Raw genomic sequence first — 14706 nt, 5'->3', positions numbered from 1 at the left:
ACAAGCTCGACTAAAGAATATTTATATGGTTCTGAGGTAAGTGCTTTCGTTTTTTGGAAAGCACTTCAAGGTGAAGCGAAAAATGGCTATGCAACGAATTTGTTTTTCAGATTTACATTGGCCAAACATTTATCGCACTGTGAAGCTTAAAAGCATAAAATGAAAATATAATATAATTTTCAAAGTGCTGTGCGGCAATTAAAAGCATTTTGCCTTGCCACTTCATGAGTGTTGTACAAACAAATAGGCAATTAAAACCAAATGCTATCGATGCGAAAACCAATGGTAAATTCACTACCAGCAACAAATCTCATGGCCCTGGTGAATCCTTGCCAGCATAAAAAAAAAAAAAAAAAAAATACAAAACAAAACCAGCAGTCTGAGCCAATATCATATTTTCACAGTCATGTGGTACTTTTAAGAAGGGGTTTTTTTTTACTTGCCTCTGTTTTCTTCCTGTCCCAAACTTCCCACCCACCTTCCTGACAACGCTGCCCCTACTTCGACACATACTCAATAACAGGACATGAAGCCCTCAGTCTTCACCAAACTTTACTTACACGCACTTCCTGTTGACCACGTTGACATTACCATTGTTCTGTCCGAGGCTCCTAACCACAAGCATTCTCACGCTGCTGCCACCACCGCGTCAAAGCAACTATTTGAGCACACAGCTACCAAGGCTAATGGCACCGATATCATAAATGTTGCCGTTACTGCGGACGATGCAGAGGAGCAACAGCAACAGCAACAGCAATGCGAAGTTGATGGCGAACTAAGGGACAAAGATGATTATAAACAGGAGAACAACGGCGATCCTAAACAGGAAGATGAAGATGAAGGAAAAGTGAAAGGAAAAGGAAAAGAAAAAGAAAAAGGAAGAGAAAAGGAGGAGAAAAAAGAAAAAGGAAGGGAAAAAGAAAAGAAAAAAGAAAAAGGAAGAGAAAATGAAAATGAAAATGAAAAGAAAAAAGAGAAAGGAAAAGTAGATGAAAAGGTAAAAGGAAAAGAAAAAGAAGAAGAAAATGATGATGATGATGAGAAGAAGAAGAACAATAAGAAGGACAAGGAGGACGAGGAGGACGAGGAAGAGGAACAGGAAGAGGAGGACGATGATGAGGACGAGGAGGAGGAGGAGGAGGAAACTATTCAAGATAATGGGCTATCAAGTACACAAATTTCCAGATTGACTTCTATTATTGCCGCAAATAATGGGGGGCCACAAGCACTATCGGAGATGCTTTCTATACTTGGAGAATTGATTCAAAGCCAGCAGAACCGCGAGGTTCAATGTCAAGGCACCAATATCACAAATGGCTATCGTTGCAAGAAATTAACAAACAGTCCTTCTGGTTTATGTGATATACACAACCCTACCGTCCGCAAATGCATGGCTATAGCAAGGACTACCGGAGCACAATGCAAGAACCCAATGACTCGTGGTATGTTTTGTGATACCCACAGCCCCGACACGGCCAAATGCAGGGGCATAGCAAGGTCTACCGGAGCACCATGCCGAAAGTTACCGAAATTCAATGGATATTGCGAGTACCATCGTTGATGAGGCAAAAAGCTCATGTGATATGCAGATATACTAGTTTTCTCCCTATGTCAATAGACGCAGGACTATTAAAGCGCTCCATAATACTACCTTCTGGTAGTAATGTCCATTCCTTCTCTCCTCCCTGCTATCACATCTAAATGTATGAGGTGATCTATACTCAGTTTATTGCAAAGCTGGTTGAACTTCCTGCAGCTACTTTAAACTTCTTTGATTCTTCACCATAAGTTTCACTCATTCACTTGTGTTCTAACGCCACGATCTTCGCCTTCATATTGTTTTCTCAAAGCCTATGAGTTATGTCTAATCTTGACTAATGTTGGCACATTCGCTGAACTCCTTCCATTGAGTCTAGCGATCCATCAGAGCCATTTCAACACCTTCAATTGCTTCAACTGCTCATGTCCTATCATGTTCAATCAGGGTTGGTTTTTCACCAATAATAGCCAGAACTTGCCTTGGGTCGTCTTTAGCACGCAGTGTCGCATACTCAGCAGCACATGTAGATGCTCACTGCGTCTAGGGATTAGCTTCATATTGTACAGTCATCTAAAAGAAAATTTGATCAAAAAAATAAAATTTTGAAATGGTTATGAAGAGAAGCACTGTCTTCAATCCTATTTCTTGCCGTTTTCACTCAGCATGTACTGCCCAAAAACTTCACTGATTATCCACATTGGCCTCATTAATAAAAGCGTAAATTTCCATCTTGGTTGGTGAAGCGTTTTTGTATGTCACAAATGAGCTGTTTGTCAGAGATTCAAAATAAAAAAAATAATAAATAACCCACTTTGACCAGACTTTCTTTCGGGTGACTGTCGAGCGGAATAGAGTGTGAAAAATATTTTGTAGATAGTAAGCAGTAGAAAAGTAAATGAGAATAAGATATCGGTCCACACACCACACCCATGGGATATTTATTCATTTTCTGGTAGAGGGACTTATACCAGGCAACTATGTATTTATCTGTAGGATGACAAAGGTTCGTTCTAAAAACTTCATATCAAGGATTTATCGCGTCTATGTGTGGTGCGTTATTGCCACTAATTTCTACTGCTAACCTTTTTAGCATATTAATTTTTTTTATCATAATATTGCAGCAGAGCGCGATGAGTATCGCAGCTCCTACGGCACTGTAACTTCCAACAGAAATAATAATTCCACACCGAGACTTACACCTTCGCTTATTTCCTTCGAAATAAAAAGCTACAATCATGTAATCTGTAGGATACACGTTGGCGCTTGTAGATGAAATAAAGACCCCGTGCAAAGGATTAGTCTATTTGGCAGCCCATTGCCAAATATAGTCAACTTTCAAGACTCTCTTTGGCAGCCCACCCAGCGTTATTTGGCCTCTAACTATTTTTTTTTTCATTCCTAGGAACCGTATATATATATAACGCTCATACTTCAAATTAATAAAGCTCCCGTCTTCTACGTCATAGTTATGTGTAGTGACATTGTCTTGTCTCATTTAGAAAACTAATGACTTTTTTTTTTTTTTTTTTTTCAAGTAGGTCGCTCATACAATTTTGGAGGTGCCATTTGGAGATCAATGCCTATGAGAGGTTTTCGCTCGGAGCAAACGCGTCTCACCTGCTACCTAGACGTCTTCAATAAATCATTCCCTAACCGTGTACATTGAAGGCTGTTTTGTGAAGATGTCATCGCCGCTGCCCTTAGTACCTCCGGCGGCATTAGCTGTGCAAGGCAATGTATCCACAGAACGCTGCCTGTTTTACCACTGATGTTATGACCCTGTTATCAAAAAAAAAAAAAAAAAAAAAGTAATGTATTTGGCAGCCCAGCTGCCACCCAAGAGTGCGAAGTTAGGTGGCAGCCCCCAGAAGTAGGCTGCCAAATAGAGGCAAAAATTACTATATTTGGTATGGGCTGCCAAATAGATTAATCCCCGTGCAAATAAGGTGAGTACAGGGCCATGCAAATAACTTCATACTAAAAAGCAGAATTCCGGGTTTGAACCGGAGACCTGCCGATCTGCAGTCGGCTGCTCTACCACTGAGCTAATCCTGCGACGATTCTGGTCGCCTGTAGTATTTTATATAATACTTGTATCAAGAGACTGTTCACCACGTGACTAATCCAGCTTTTGTATAAAAAAAAAAAAAAAAAAAAAAACTCTGGCGTCGTGGGTCATTGTTAAGAGCCCAATGGCTGAGTAGTATACTCGTCAGGGCATCCTCCTGTCTAGCCCAGGGGCCGGGTTCGAGTCCTGGTTAAGGCACATAAAGTGAAGCAAACATGTGCCAGGTCAGGGATTTGCTTGAGTTTTTATACTTTCTCTCCGAGACAGCCTAGTGTTCTCCGCTAAGGCTAAGATCGTGGGTGCACTACCCTAAGTCGCCTGGCTGGCCACATGTCTTAGGTTTATATTCCACCCCCCAGCCGAACCAGCGGTACATCTGGCAGCACATCCCCCCATCCACCCACTTGACTAGGACAGCGATGATCACAAAGTTTGACGGAGTCCAAAGTAGAAATTTCAGACCAATCCCGCAAGATTTGGGTCCACATGCCAGTGGATTTGATCGAATAGAAAAAATTAAAAGTCGTCCTTAGCTAGAGTCGGCACGCCAGCCTCCGCGGCTTTTCACGGGCGCAACAGGCCACATCGGAAGGATGGACTTCGAGTACCGATCACGGTGTACATTGGTAGAGAAAAACATGGATACGAATTGGCTCTTCACAGCCATGCCGTGCGAACTTTGAGAGTTTCGCTTGTTTCATAGTTGAGGGCGATATCATTACTTTAGAGCGAGATTATGAAATAAAATTCCTCACCTCTGTGGGTTCTTGTTAACAGGAAAAAAAAAAAAAAAAAAAGAAAAAAAAAAAAAAAAAAAAAAAAAACGATCTTCAGAACCACAGCATCGATCTCAAGGTACATTGTTTGCCGCTTTGTCAAGTCAATCGAGGAACTCGGCAGGACTGAAATCTGGAATAGACGCTGCAAAGTCACCGTCAACTGGGAAAGAGACAATGGTATCACCTCTGTGAGCAAACGCGCCAGGGGACGCAACTGTGTTGGGAGGCACAGACGTAGCAGAGGTGAATTCTTTGGCTCTCACCAGGGACAACGACGAACAGCAGATGTGAAGGCGATCAGGACTGAGGCAGACCGGCGAGTGGCGGCAAGCTACCGGCAGCAGGTGGAATTGGCGATTATGGAGCGCCTGGAAAGCTGTAAATTTTTGGTGATTGAGGACAGCGGCTAAAGGATGACCTTCGCGCACAACAGGCCAAGTAGGGAGTAGAGCCGTGCCACAGGTCCTCTGGTACCAAGGAAGTCTACTCAATGCTGACGTGGTTTATGAACAGGATGTAGTACTGTGGCAGTATGACGATGCGGCTTCGGTCGATTATTGGATACCGCTTTATTTGCGACCCCAGTAATGGGGCAACCCATTTATAGAGCTAACATCTAAATAAATCCTACATGACCTCGTGGGTCCTTGTTATCAAAAAAAAAAAAAGTAATCCTAGATGACCTCGTGGGCCCTCGTCATTAAAAAAAAATATATAGCCTCACGATCTGGTGAGAACCGATTGTAAAAAAAAAGTATGTGAGAAAAAATTCGGGTGAAAAAGAATAAACGACGTGAAATGAGGAAAGTAAATACGTCTGTGCACATCATGCCGATCAAATTTACATTGTTATAAAAATTCCTAGGCTTAACAATTCATGTTTGGCTCAAGTGTTTCGGCCAAAGCCAACCTGAGTTGCGATACAAATGCTATGGTAGTAATATATGAAGTAGGCCTGAAAGCTTTATCCTCAGGAAGTACAGAGCTAAAACTATAAGCAAAACTTTATCTATGCTGTAAGGAACAATCTGGAATCCGGGCGAAGCATTTCTAGCACAGTATTCATTTTCGCTCACACACCATGACAAGCACTCCATCTGGGGAAATGTTAAGCATTGAAGCTTTCGACCATTTTTTATTGTGTCGTTTTAGTTCGTTCACTGGTTAGAAAAATGACTTTATGATGCATTCGAGTCGTCCAAGTGATTGGCCGTGGCGCGGTTGAGTAGATTATTTTCAGCATCCTGAAAGCTGCCGATGTCACTGTAGTTAAAATTTTACAATCTTGAATATTTCTTCTACTGATTGATTTGGTCCTGCTCTCTCTGGCTCCCACATGGGAGATCAACATGTATAGTAGTGCTTTACTAAGGCTTTTAATGCCATGATCGAGCTCTTCGGGCTTAGTTTTCTCATGTTCCTTGTTAGTGGGCCTGGCAGAGGGATGGTCTTACACTTCACAATAAGGGCTTCAAAGGCGACATTAGAGGCACGTGACGCGCCCATTCTCACAAGTCGCCCACTCGTCAGGTTGGTTTTCTTTGCCAGGTTCACTTTTAGTAGTTCATTTGATGGCCTCAAGTACGTTTAGGCTAGAGGCCTTGTGGGTTCTTATTATCAAAAAAATAAAAAATAAAAAAAAATTATGGGCTAAAAAATTCGTCAGTTTTAACAAGAGAAAAAAATAACGGTCAGGTTGCTTTGTTTGTCTACTGGCAAAGCCTCTACGACTCACAATCGAGAAGTTGCTGTTTCGACCTTACTAAATTGAGTCACGCAAGCTCGAGAGAGTAAATCGCAGCGAGTATGGCCCGTTATGGCTTCGAGGCGGTAAGTTTCTCTGATTGCCGCACAAAATGGATCTTAAGGAGGCTGAAAGCTTAGATAGACAATCATTTATCCCACCATCTTTGTTAGCATAAATAGTCCAAACACATACAATGCTATCCCCGCTCAGATATCATCGATAGTGAAAGGCCTTGATAATTCAATAAGTAGAATAAAAAAGAAAACCTTGACAACTTGGACAATGATCGATCCTGGATCATATCCATAACAAGTGCTCTATGCATTCTTCCAACAACAAGGGTACCGCAGAGATGTGTCGCCATACCAAGAGGCTTCATGGTCAAGCCTAAAACGAGCTAAATGCACGGTCGCCCGCCTTTTTTTTTAGGAGTTTTTCATTTGACCAATGCAATGGGGATCCAACTTCTTTAAGCAGTCTTTCCTGGCGTCAAAAAAACCCTTCTTCTGATAATGAATATGTACTGAGATCACAGCATTGTCACCTTTGGTAACATGAAGCTAAGAAAAAATACAATTATGCCAAGCTTTTTTTTATTTTTATTTTTATAGAAAGCCGAATCTTATTTATTGTTGAGATGCGCAAGCAACAGATTCTTAAACTCTACCTGCTGATTTTTTCCCAGTGTTCGCGCTTCCTCTGAAAATAATACTTTACTGACCCGAATAAATATCAAGATAAAAAAAGAAGGAAAACAAGGATGAAGATTCCTCTGCATAGTGATATCTTCAGCAGGACCCATTAGCCAATCGGTTATTCATTAACAGGGTTTTCCCTCTGCACTATTATCAAAGAGAAAGGAGAGAACTAAAGATGTGGTATTCTATCAGACCTGACCACATTGATGTACTTCTCTTCCCTTACATGCCTTTAATAATGAAAAGCACATGTTAAAGAAAGAAATAGAAACTAAGGAAGTAGGTCTCATGGAATAAAAAAACGGATTAAAGGAGCTTCGATTGACATTTATTTTTATTATATCTTCTATATTAATTTGTGCCCTGGAAAACGGAAAAGAGAACAAAGAGAAGCAGTAAATTTTGATGATAGGGCTATTCAGGGACAAGAAATTCGAGGTCAGTGCAGATGGACCTAAACCTTCGCTGCATGGTGCAGCATGCACATGTGTAAGAAAAAACACAGGCTTGGCTACAAATGAACCATTAAGGGCATATTAAACAAATCTTCTGTTTGATAGACCTTTCTTACAGGTGCGATGCATGCCAAGGATGGCGCAACATCAACAAGGTTGCAAAGCGAACAGTCCAGACGTATGCTTGGATCCTCTACTTTTTTTTTACGCCCTTGTGGTAAAATTGAACTGTGACAGATGGATAAATCCAACTTTTTATTTTTTTATTTTTAAAGCAAAACAGAGATTGAGTCCGACAGAATGTGCCTCCCGCAATTTTTTTTTCTCTCACCATTTGTTTGTCGAAAAGTATGTAGACCTAAGCATGTGGGTGGAACAAAAGAAAAAAAAGAAAAAAATTGTAAGCCATGCTCTGTCCACCTTATTTTAGAATTTTCTACCCGGTCGGTCTCTCCATCTTCTACCCCATCGTGTTTGTACGAACCGATTGAAAAAAAAAAGTCAATCGAAAGGACAACATTCGACAAGGGGAGAAGAGGATGTCAAAGAAGAAATAAATATTGCTTCTTACTAGACAGGTGAGAAACATCCTTCCCGAAGAAATCATGACGATAGGCAAATCAACTTTTCCATAGTCTGTTCTCCTTTTTCTCATTTTGTTTTTTCTATTTGTTCATATCTTGATACATGTTTTTATAAATCGCTTCGGTCTCGTTTCTCCCGGGTTTTCATCGCATTATGACATTGATGTGGTTAGTAAACCTAATAGCCTCTTAGTTTCTTTTTCTTTTCTTTCTCTCTTCCTTCCTTCTTCCTCGCACTATCTTTTTTTTTATTGTTTCTTACTCACGCTATCGGAACAAGGACTAGACTGTGGTGCAAACAAAGGGAAAAGGAATAACGACAACTTGTCTTGCATCACAATAATAATGATAGCACATTGACGAACAAATTGTTTACGATGGACTTTGTACACAAGAGGAAAATCTTCGTGATTGTGTAATTTTTTTTGCGTTTTGCTTTGAAGTGAACAAGCATTCAAATGTATCCTTCTGCTCTGATTAGAAAAGAGTGGAGGGAGTCGTGGAGAGATAAAGTATGCGCGTGTGCATGATGTGCATGGTGTGTACAGTGTACAAATGTGTTGATGTGAGGTAGATGCTGTTTAAGTGCATCTTAACATGCAAAGGAAAAAGTGGCAGGACAGAGATGGGTACCTCTTTTTGCTGCAGCATGTTTTCCCTGTGTTTCTTTGAGCTTGTGTATTGTTTTTCGGTTAGATAGTAAGATGAATGTTAAATGGTGCAGCGAAGTCCCTCTTTGTTCGTTTCATATGACAAGAGAAGTAAAAAAAGGGCATTTTCCCTGCATCCGTGCCCTATTGGTGCACAACATTCGATTCAACCCCAATTGACTTGACTCAAGGCGGTTCGTGTTCTTTCTTACTTTAGTTCAGTTGGCCTAACAGTATGTACAGTATGATAAGGTCCATGCCACGCCACGCCACGCATACCATCCTTAGAATCCATTAGACCTGATAGCTATCGATAACGCATTGGTCGCCCACCATGGTCAAAGCCAAAAGCGTGAATCGTTATTACCAGTCAACAACAGAAAAGGCGCTCTTCTTCCCCTTTCTCCTTTTGTTTTTCTTCTCCTTTTCAGTGCTCCAGGTTGCTCTTCTTCCCATTACTCATTTTTTTTATTTTCTATTCATCACTGTAATTAGCCTACCCCTTCTTGATTCTTTGTGATGACAAAATATCAAAATTCTTCAAGACAAATGCTTTTTATTTGATATCATCCTCTTTCTCCAACCCTTGACAAATCGTGCGTTCAATATTAGATAGCTACATCGCTCAAATCTCCAAGAATCTTAACTCCTTTTTTTTTTTTTATTTTTTTATTTCTATATTGTTGTTTCTTGATCTGACCTCTACATTCGATGGTCTATTATTGAATGCTCTTACAAAAAAACTAAACGAATTGCTCTCGCCTGTTTGATACTTTTTTGATATCATTTTGCAACATAGTTTGTTCCTTCGAAGACATATACCATCGTTATTTATTGTCAATAGTTCTTTATTCATCCTCATTTTTCTATTCCCCACGCGCGTAGCCCAGCCCAGACAAACAAGTCCAAATCCTAAAGAGCAGAAATCAAACAAGCATGCTGACCACACAGATCCAGATTCTGCTCTATTTGGGGAACATTCAGGTAACGCTTTGATTTAAATATTTATTATACAACTTCATTTATTCCTATTTGTTATTTCCGGTGATTTGGCCATGGACCATGGTTCGTGTGTGTTTGAACATGTGTCAGGCAGTGTATGGGATGAGAAGGGATCAAAACAGATACATTGATGTTCTATTGGTTCTCATCCTCCATATTTCTTCTCGCCGCCTATTGTTGGACATGTCCAAAGGCCACGCCCTCCATTTTTCTCTCCCGTTTTGTTTGTGTTCAATTATTGTGTTTGTTGATGTTTGTGCTCCGCTTGGTCCTTGCTCCTGAGTTGGTTCTTTCGTTTTTCCTTTTGGTTGTTTTCTTTGCTTACCATATTTGGACGGGCCATGACTCTTTTTCAATGTTTCAGCAAAGTAACGGGAACACTTGCTTTTGTGCACAATTGAGCTTGGGACATGACAGACAAGTGTTGTGTGGCCTGGGTAATTCTTTTTGTTAATCATGACTATCTCGCCCCCGTCGTCTGCAAGGATCAATTCTATTATTTTGTTTTTCATATTTGATCCGCTCGAGGGTTCGTTCGTTCCATGTGATGTCAGAATACAGCTCTTCAACTTTTTTTTTTTTTTTTTTTTTTTTTTTTTTTTTAATTTCTAGATTGTAAGCTGCTCAGTTTTCGTGCCTGTCCCATCCATTGTTGTCAAGTCACATCAAACCCTTGAGGCTATCCTCCCTTATCTTCCTCTCTCACTTACTGCTGCGTCTGAACCAGATCCAAAAGACTCTTCAGATCAGCAACAGCAACAGCAACAACAACAACAGCAATTGCTTCTTGGGCCTGTCCCCGAGCCTGACGATGAAGACCAATCTGTGGGCCCATCCTATTCACGATCAACATCACTCGTGCTTTCTTCTCGAGAGTCCCACGCAAATGCTCGCACTAGCCATACCGGCCATCGCACTGGAGGAAGTAATAGCAACAGTGTGAGCTCTAACCGGATAAGTCCTAATTCATCTATCCCTGCAACAACCTGCGTCAAAATCTCGCTTCAGCCTGCGCCAACGTTCGAATTCGTCAAGCCAAAATGTCCTCATTTGCACCAAAAGCATAGAAACCAGCGCCACCTTAGGCAACAACAACAACAGCAACAACAACAGACTTCTTATCCTAATGCCCATTCTCATCCTCACCGCCAATCACATCGTTACTCCCACAGAAATAGTAGCAATAGTGCCATAGCCACACTCGAATGCCCTTCCGCTGGCTCTGTTATTGTCAAATTCTTTTATAGCTTCAAGGACATCACTTCCGGTTCTACTGCTTCATCATCATCTGCTGCTGTAGCCTCTCTACCAGAACTTGTCCAAGTCACGGGTACATTCAACTCGTGGGAACGGACAGAGCCCTTGATCTACAACTTGGAGACTTGTCGTTTCGAGGGTCAAGTATCTATCCCTCTCAGTAAGTTTGTTCGACATCAGCAACAGCAGCAGCAGCGGCAAGAACTTCATCCACAATCACAAGCTTCTGAGAAGTATCGCCATCCCGACGATAAAAGGGATAAAAAAAGGATTCTTTACAAGTTTGTTTTGGATAACAACAGTTGGGTCACAGATCCTGACCAGCAGCTCGAGAGAGATCAAGCCGGAAACCTCAACAATGTCCTTTCCCTGAACGAAGCACTCACAGCCTCTGCAACAACAAGCAGAGAGGAGGATGGGAAAGAGGAGGAATCGAAGCAGCCAGTGCAACAAGGTTCCGAAACGGAGGTTTCCAATGTTCCTATCCTTACAGAGGCAGCCCAAAACAAGGTCATACCCGAACCAGAAATGGAAGAGATCGCACGCTCCAAGCACAATCAAGAAAAAGAGAGGAGTGGCGAATACGAGGATGTCGATGGGACAATTCACCAATTAAGTGGCGACATGTCGGATTCAACTGAAATTACAATGAGCGATCCAGTGATTTTGCCGCAGCATTTTGTTGTCGCTCAAAATAAGACTTCTGCTTCAACTCTTGCTGTGGAGAAGGAGAAGAATGAAGAGGAAGAAGTTGTCACGGCCAAAGAGCCTTTCATCACTCCCGTTGTTACTGAAACCACCACTAAAGAATGCAAAAGAAAGTCGACCTCGAGCAAATCTGAGATCAAGGTTACTGAGGCTGCTGTTAATATCCAAGCTCAAGATAACAACAACAAGACTGAATCTATTACAGCATCTGTAATTGAAGAGGAGGATGAAGATGACAAGATTATCCGTGAGCTCGGTGGTGGGGTGTGGGGAGCGCCTTATTTCAAAGTCAATGATCCTACTCATCTGTCCGAGCATTTTGTTGGGGTCCTCAATCATCTTGATGGTCAAATAGTCACCGATACGAATAAGGACGTAACGGCGTCAGAAACCATTGCCACTACTGGCAAAGATGTGCACATTCTTGCGAGTGAGTCCGTTCATAAAACGGAAACCATGGATAATACAGCTGTCGAAGCCACGGGCGGTATGTTCTTGGAAGAGTTCAATGTTCAAAGGGCCCAAGAACCTGTGGCGGAGGCCATTAAGGCAATTGAAGAGATCGAGTCTGCACCAGCAGCAGTTATAGAAGCGTCAGCACCGGGAACAGTGACAGCGGCAGTGATGTCTGCCTCCGAGGGTAAACCGATTGTAACGACACAGGATACTCAAGACAGCATCGAGGCTCAGGAGACAGTGGATACGACCACGCTCATTCGTAGGCCCGAGGTGAATTGCGGTCGTCTACACAAGCTGACCACGGCGATCAAGCCTATCCAACATGGAGAGAGCATTATTGTCGAACAGATCCCAGAAACTGTGATCGAAGACTCTGTACCTGCTGGGGATGTGGAGCCTCAGATGGAAATTCTGAATGCCAATGACAATGATACTGATGGTGAGGATAGTGTCGTTCTCTTGCAAGGCCAACCTATCGAGATCGCTACCCTGCCTTTGACCGAGGAGAGCCAGATCTCGAATAATACTTTGGTTAGTGATACTACTAAGTCTCCAGTCGATCTTTCAACTTCTGCAGGAGTTGTGATCGCAGTGATGACGACTGTGACGATCGCTTCCTCTGAGAAGACTGAGAAGAAGCAGAAGAGATTGTCGACCTTGTTGAAGAGTAGACCCACCAGTTCTATGTTTTCTGGAAACCAAGATTCATCCTCCACTATCGTCACCTCTACCACTGTAGTGACTGTAGATACGTCCTCAAGTACAGCTTCGTCTACGATGAATGAAGATAACGATGAGGAAGCCAACATCCACGAAACCTATGGCGAAAAGATGGAGAAGAACGAAAGACGAAAGTCCATCTGGAAGAATATCAAGAAAGTGCTTGCATAGAGGTCAATACAAAGTAAAGATTATCATACCCCACTCGGACTAAGACCAAACAAATAAATATTGTTATTATTATTATTATTATTATTTCCCTTTGCAGTAACTTCTTTAATCCACTCCATTTTTATGACAGTTTGCTTTATTGTTCATATCTATCTTCATATGTCGATTAATTTAGCATTTTTAGCCTTGATTTTTAAATCGAGTCAGAATAAATCTTAAAGATGGGGTAGTTGTTGGCAAGGAACGGATACGACAGGAGAACCAAACGTAGTAAATATCGTATCAATAGTACAAGTGCCAAGATACTGGAAATCCAGACAGTCTCGATTCAGAATCCCCCACGGAATCGGTTGGAATACGGCTGCGTCTTGGGATGTTCTACTGCATCAAATTGTACATACTCTAGTTTGTATGTCTTTTCCTTGTCGGGCGTCACATTAATGTACGCACCCTTATTACCCACCGAGTCGCTACAATAAGTGACACAAATAACGTCAGTAAAACTCTTAAGGAGTAAGAGGATCAATAATGTTTTTTGATATTGCTTACCAGTAGTTTGGTGCTGAAAAGATGGTAACACAACGGCCATCATGCTCCACGTGATAGCCTTGCTGTTTGACTTCATGGCTTCGAATCACCATGTCTATTTGATAAAAGAAAGAGCGTATGAACAGGAATAGTTGAGTGACACGATGCATTATTTCCATCCGCCTTCAATATTTGTTGCGCAGTCGCATGTCCTTGATCTTTCGGTCTTCTTCTTTGCCACTTTTAAGCTTATTATCTCTATTCTTTCGATGAGGCTTACCGATGTTATTCATTTTGCAAAAGTTTTCTGTGACATCAGGTCCAAATCTCTGTCCAACGCCACGAACACTTGGACTCCTTCCTGGTTGAGGTTGGGGATCTGCCCAGAGTAATTCTGACATAAGTCCACCTTGGCCAGGTTGACCCTTCGTAATCCGATCAATATTACGGATCTCCTCTAACGTCACATCGTCTCTCGAGCTCAGGCCTCCATGGACTACAAAGATCTTCTTTTGAACCAAATGAGCCAACGGTAAAGTCGTGAAAGTCTCGGAAAAGATTTTGAACATTGTCTCCGAAAATTTGGCCTTGACTTCATCCTCAAATCCATAGACCTTATTCATGTCGTCGGTTTCGTGATTACCACGAGTCAAGTACATTCCTGTGGGGTACAACAACTTGTAGGCAAAGAGCGTGAGGATGATTTCAAGTGAGAATGTGCCTCGATCGACAAAGTCTCCATTGAACAGATAGGCGTGTTTTTCTGAAGGGCGTCCGTTGAGCTTGAAGATGTTGATAAAGTCATAAAACTGTCCATGTACGTCTCCACAGATTGTCAATTTAGCATCATCTTCGATGGTCACATCCACAAGCGATGGTTGCTCCATAAAATGCTTTCTGGCTTGGAGAATGATCTAAATATGTATCAGATGTGTTTATTATCAGTATTCTTCTGTAATCTGATCGAAAGGAAATTATAGGCTAGGTTTTGTTTGCATTCACTGTACCCGCTACTTACCTCATACGCATATCGTTTATGAATCTTCTTTTGAGCGACAAAGCGCTCAATCATATCATCGACAAACTCCTTTGTGACCTTACCATCATCAATCCTGACACCATCGTATGAGTCTTCAACAATGATAGACTGAGTATCGATCGAGTCAGAGACCTTTCTAACGACTTCATTACTGGCAATCGCTTTCTCGAACGCCAGTCTCGCCACATTCTTTTCACAATCCTCGAGCTTGAGTTTTGCATCCTTGTCGTTGGGTGCAATCTTGACGACAACCCTAAAATCCTTTGCAGCCTCTTTGTATCGAGCCAACGCATATTTACCT

At 41.8% G+C, this 14706-nt stretch overlaps 3 protein-coding genes and 1 non-coding gene across 4 annotated transcripts; 2 read left to right on the top strand and 2 right to left on the bottom strand.

Annotated features, from left to right (window-relative positions):
• The first annotated feature begins 458 nt into the window (after positions 1-458).
• Positions 459-1684, top strand: BCR41DRAFT_347928 (hypothetical protein). The gene has a single exon (XM_022023190.1). The coding sequence runs from the start codon at positions 527-529 to the stop codon at positions 1559-1561; it is 1035 nt and encodes a 344-aa protein (XP_021884547.1). The 5' UTR covers positions 459-526; the 3' UTR covers positions 1562-1684.
• A 1839-nt stretch (positions 1685-3523) lies between these two features.
• Positions 3524-3595, bottom strand: BCR41DRAFT_t32. Its single transcript has one exon. It is a non-coding gene; the product is annotated as a tRNA-Cys (tRNA).
• A 4493-nt stretch (positions 3596-8088) lies between these two features.
• BCR41DRAFT_347925 (hypothetical protein) lies at positions 8089-8558 on the bottom strand. Its single transcript, XM_022023189.1, has one exon. The coding sequence runs from the start codon at positions 8520-8522 to the stop codon at positions 8349-8351; it is 174 nt and encodes a 57-aa protein (XP_021884546.1). The 5' UTR covers positions 8523-8558; the 3' UTR covers positions 8089-8348.
• Positions 8559-8985: 427 nt separating this feature from the next.
• On the top strand, positions 8986-12893 carry BCR41DRAFT_347922 (hypothetical protein). Its single transcript, XM_022023188.1, has 3 exons — positions 8986-9117; positions 9321-9505; positions 10136-12893. Exons 2-3 carry the CDS (start codon positions 9458-9460, stop codon positions 12836-12838), a joined length of 2751 nt encoding a protein of 916 aa, XP_021884545.1. The 5' UTR covers positions 8986-9117; positions 9321-9457; the 3' UTR covers positions 12839-12893.
• The last annotated feature ends 1813 nt before the right edge of the window (positions 12894-14706 follow it).

The sequence above is a fragment of the Lobosporangium transversale genome, assembly GCF_002105155.1.
Source record: "Lobosporangium transversale strain NRRL 3116 chromosome Unknown BCR41scaffold_6, whole genome shotgun sequence".
In the NCBI taxonomy this organism is placed as follows: Eukaryota; Fungi; Mortierellomycota; class Mortierellomycetes; order Mortierellales; family Mortierellaceae; genus Lobosporangium; species Lobosporangium transversale.
The sequence above is the reverse complement of the archived record's forward strand: the minus strand, read 5'-3'. Positions and strand labels throughout refer to the sequence as shown.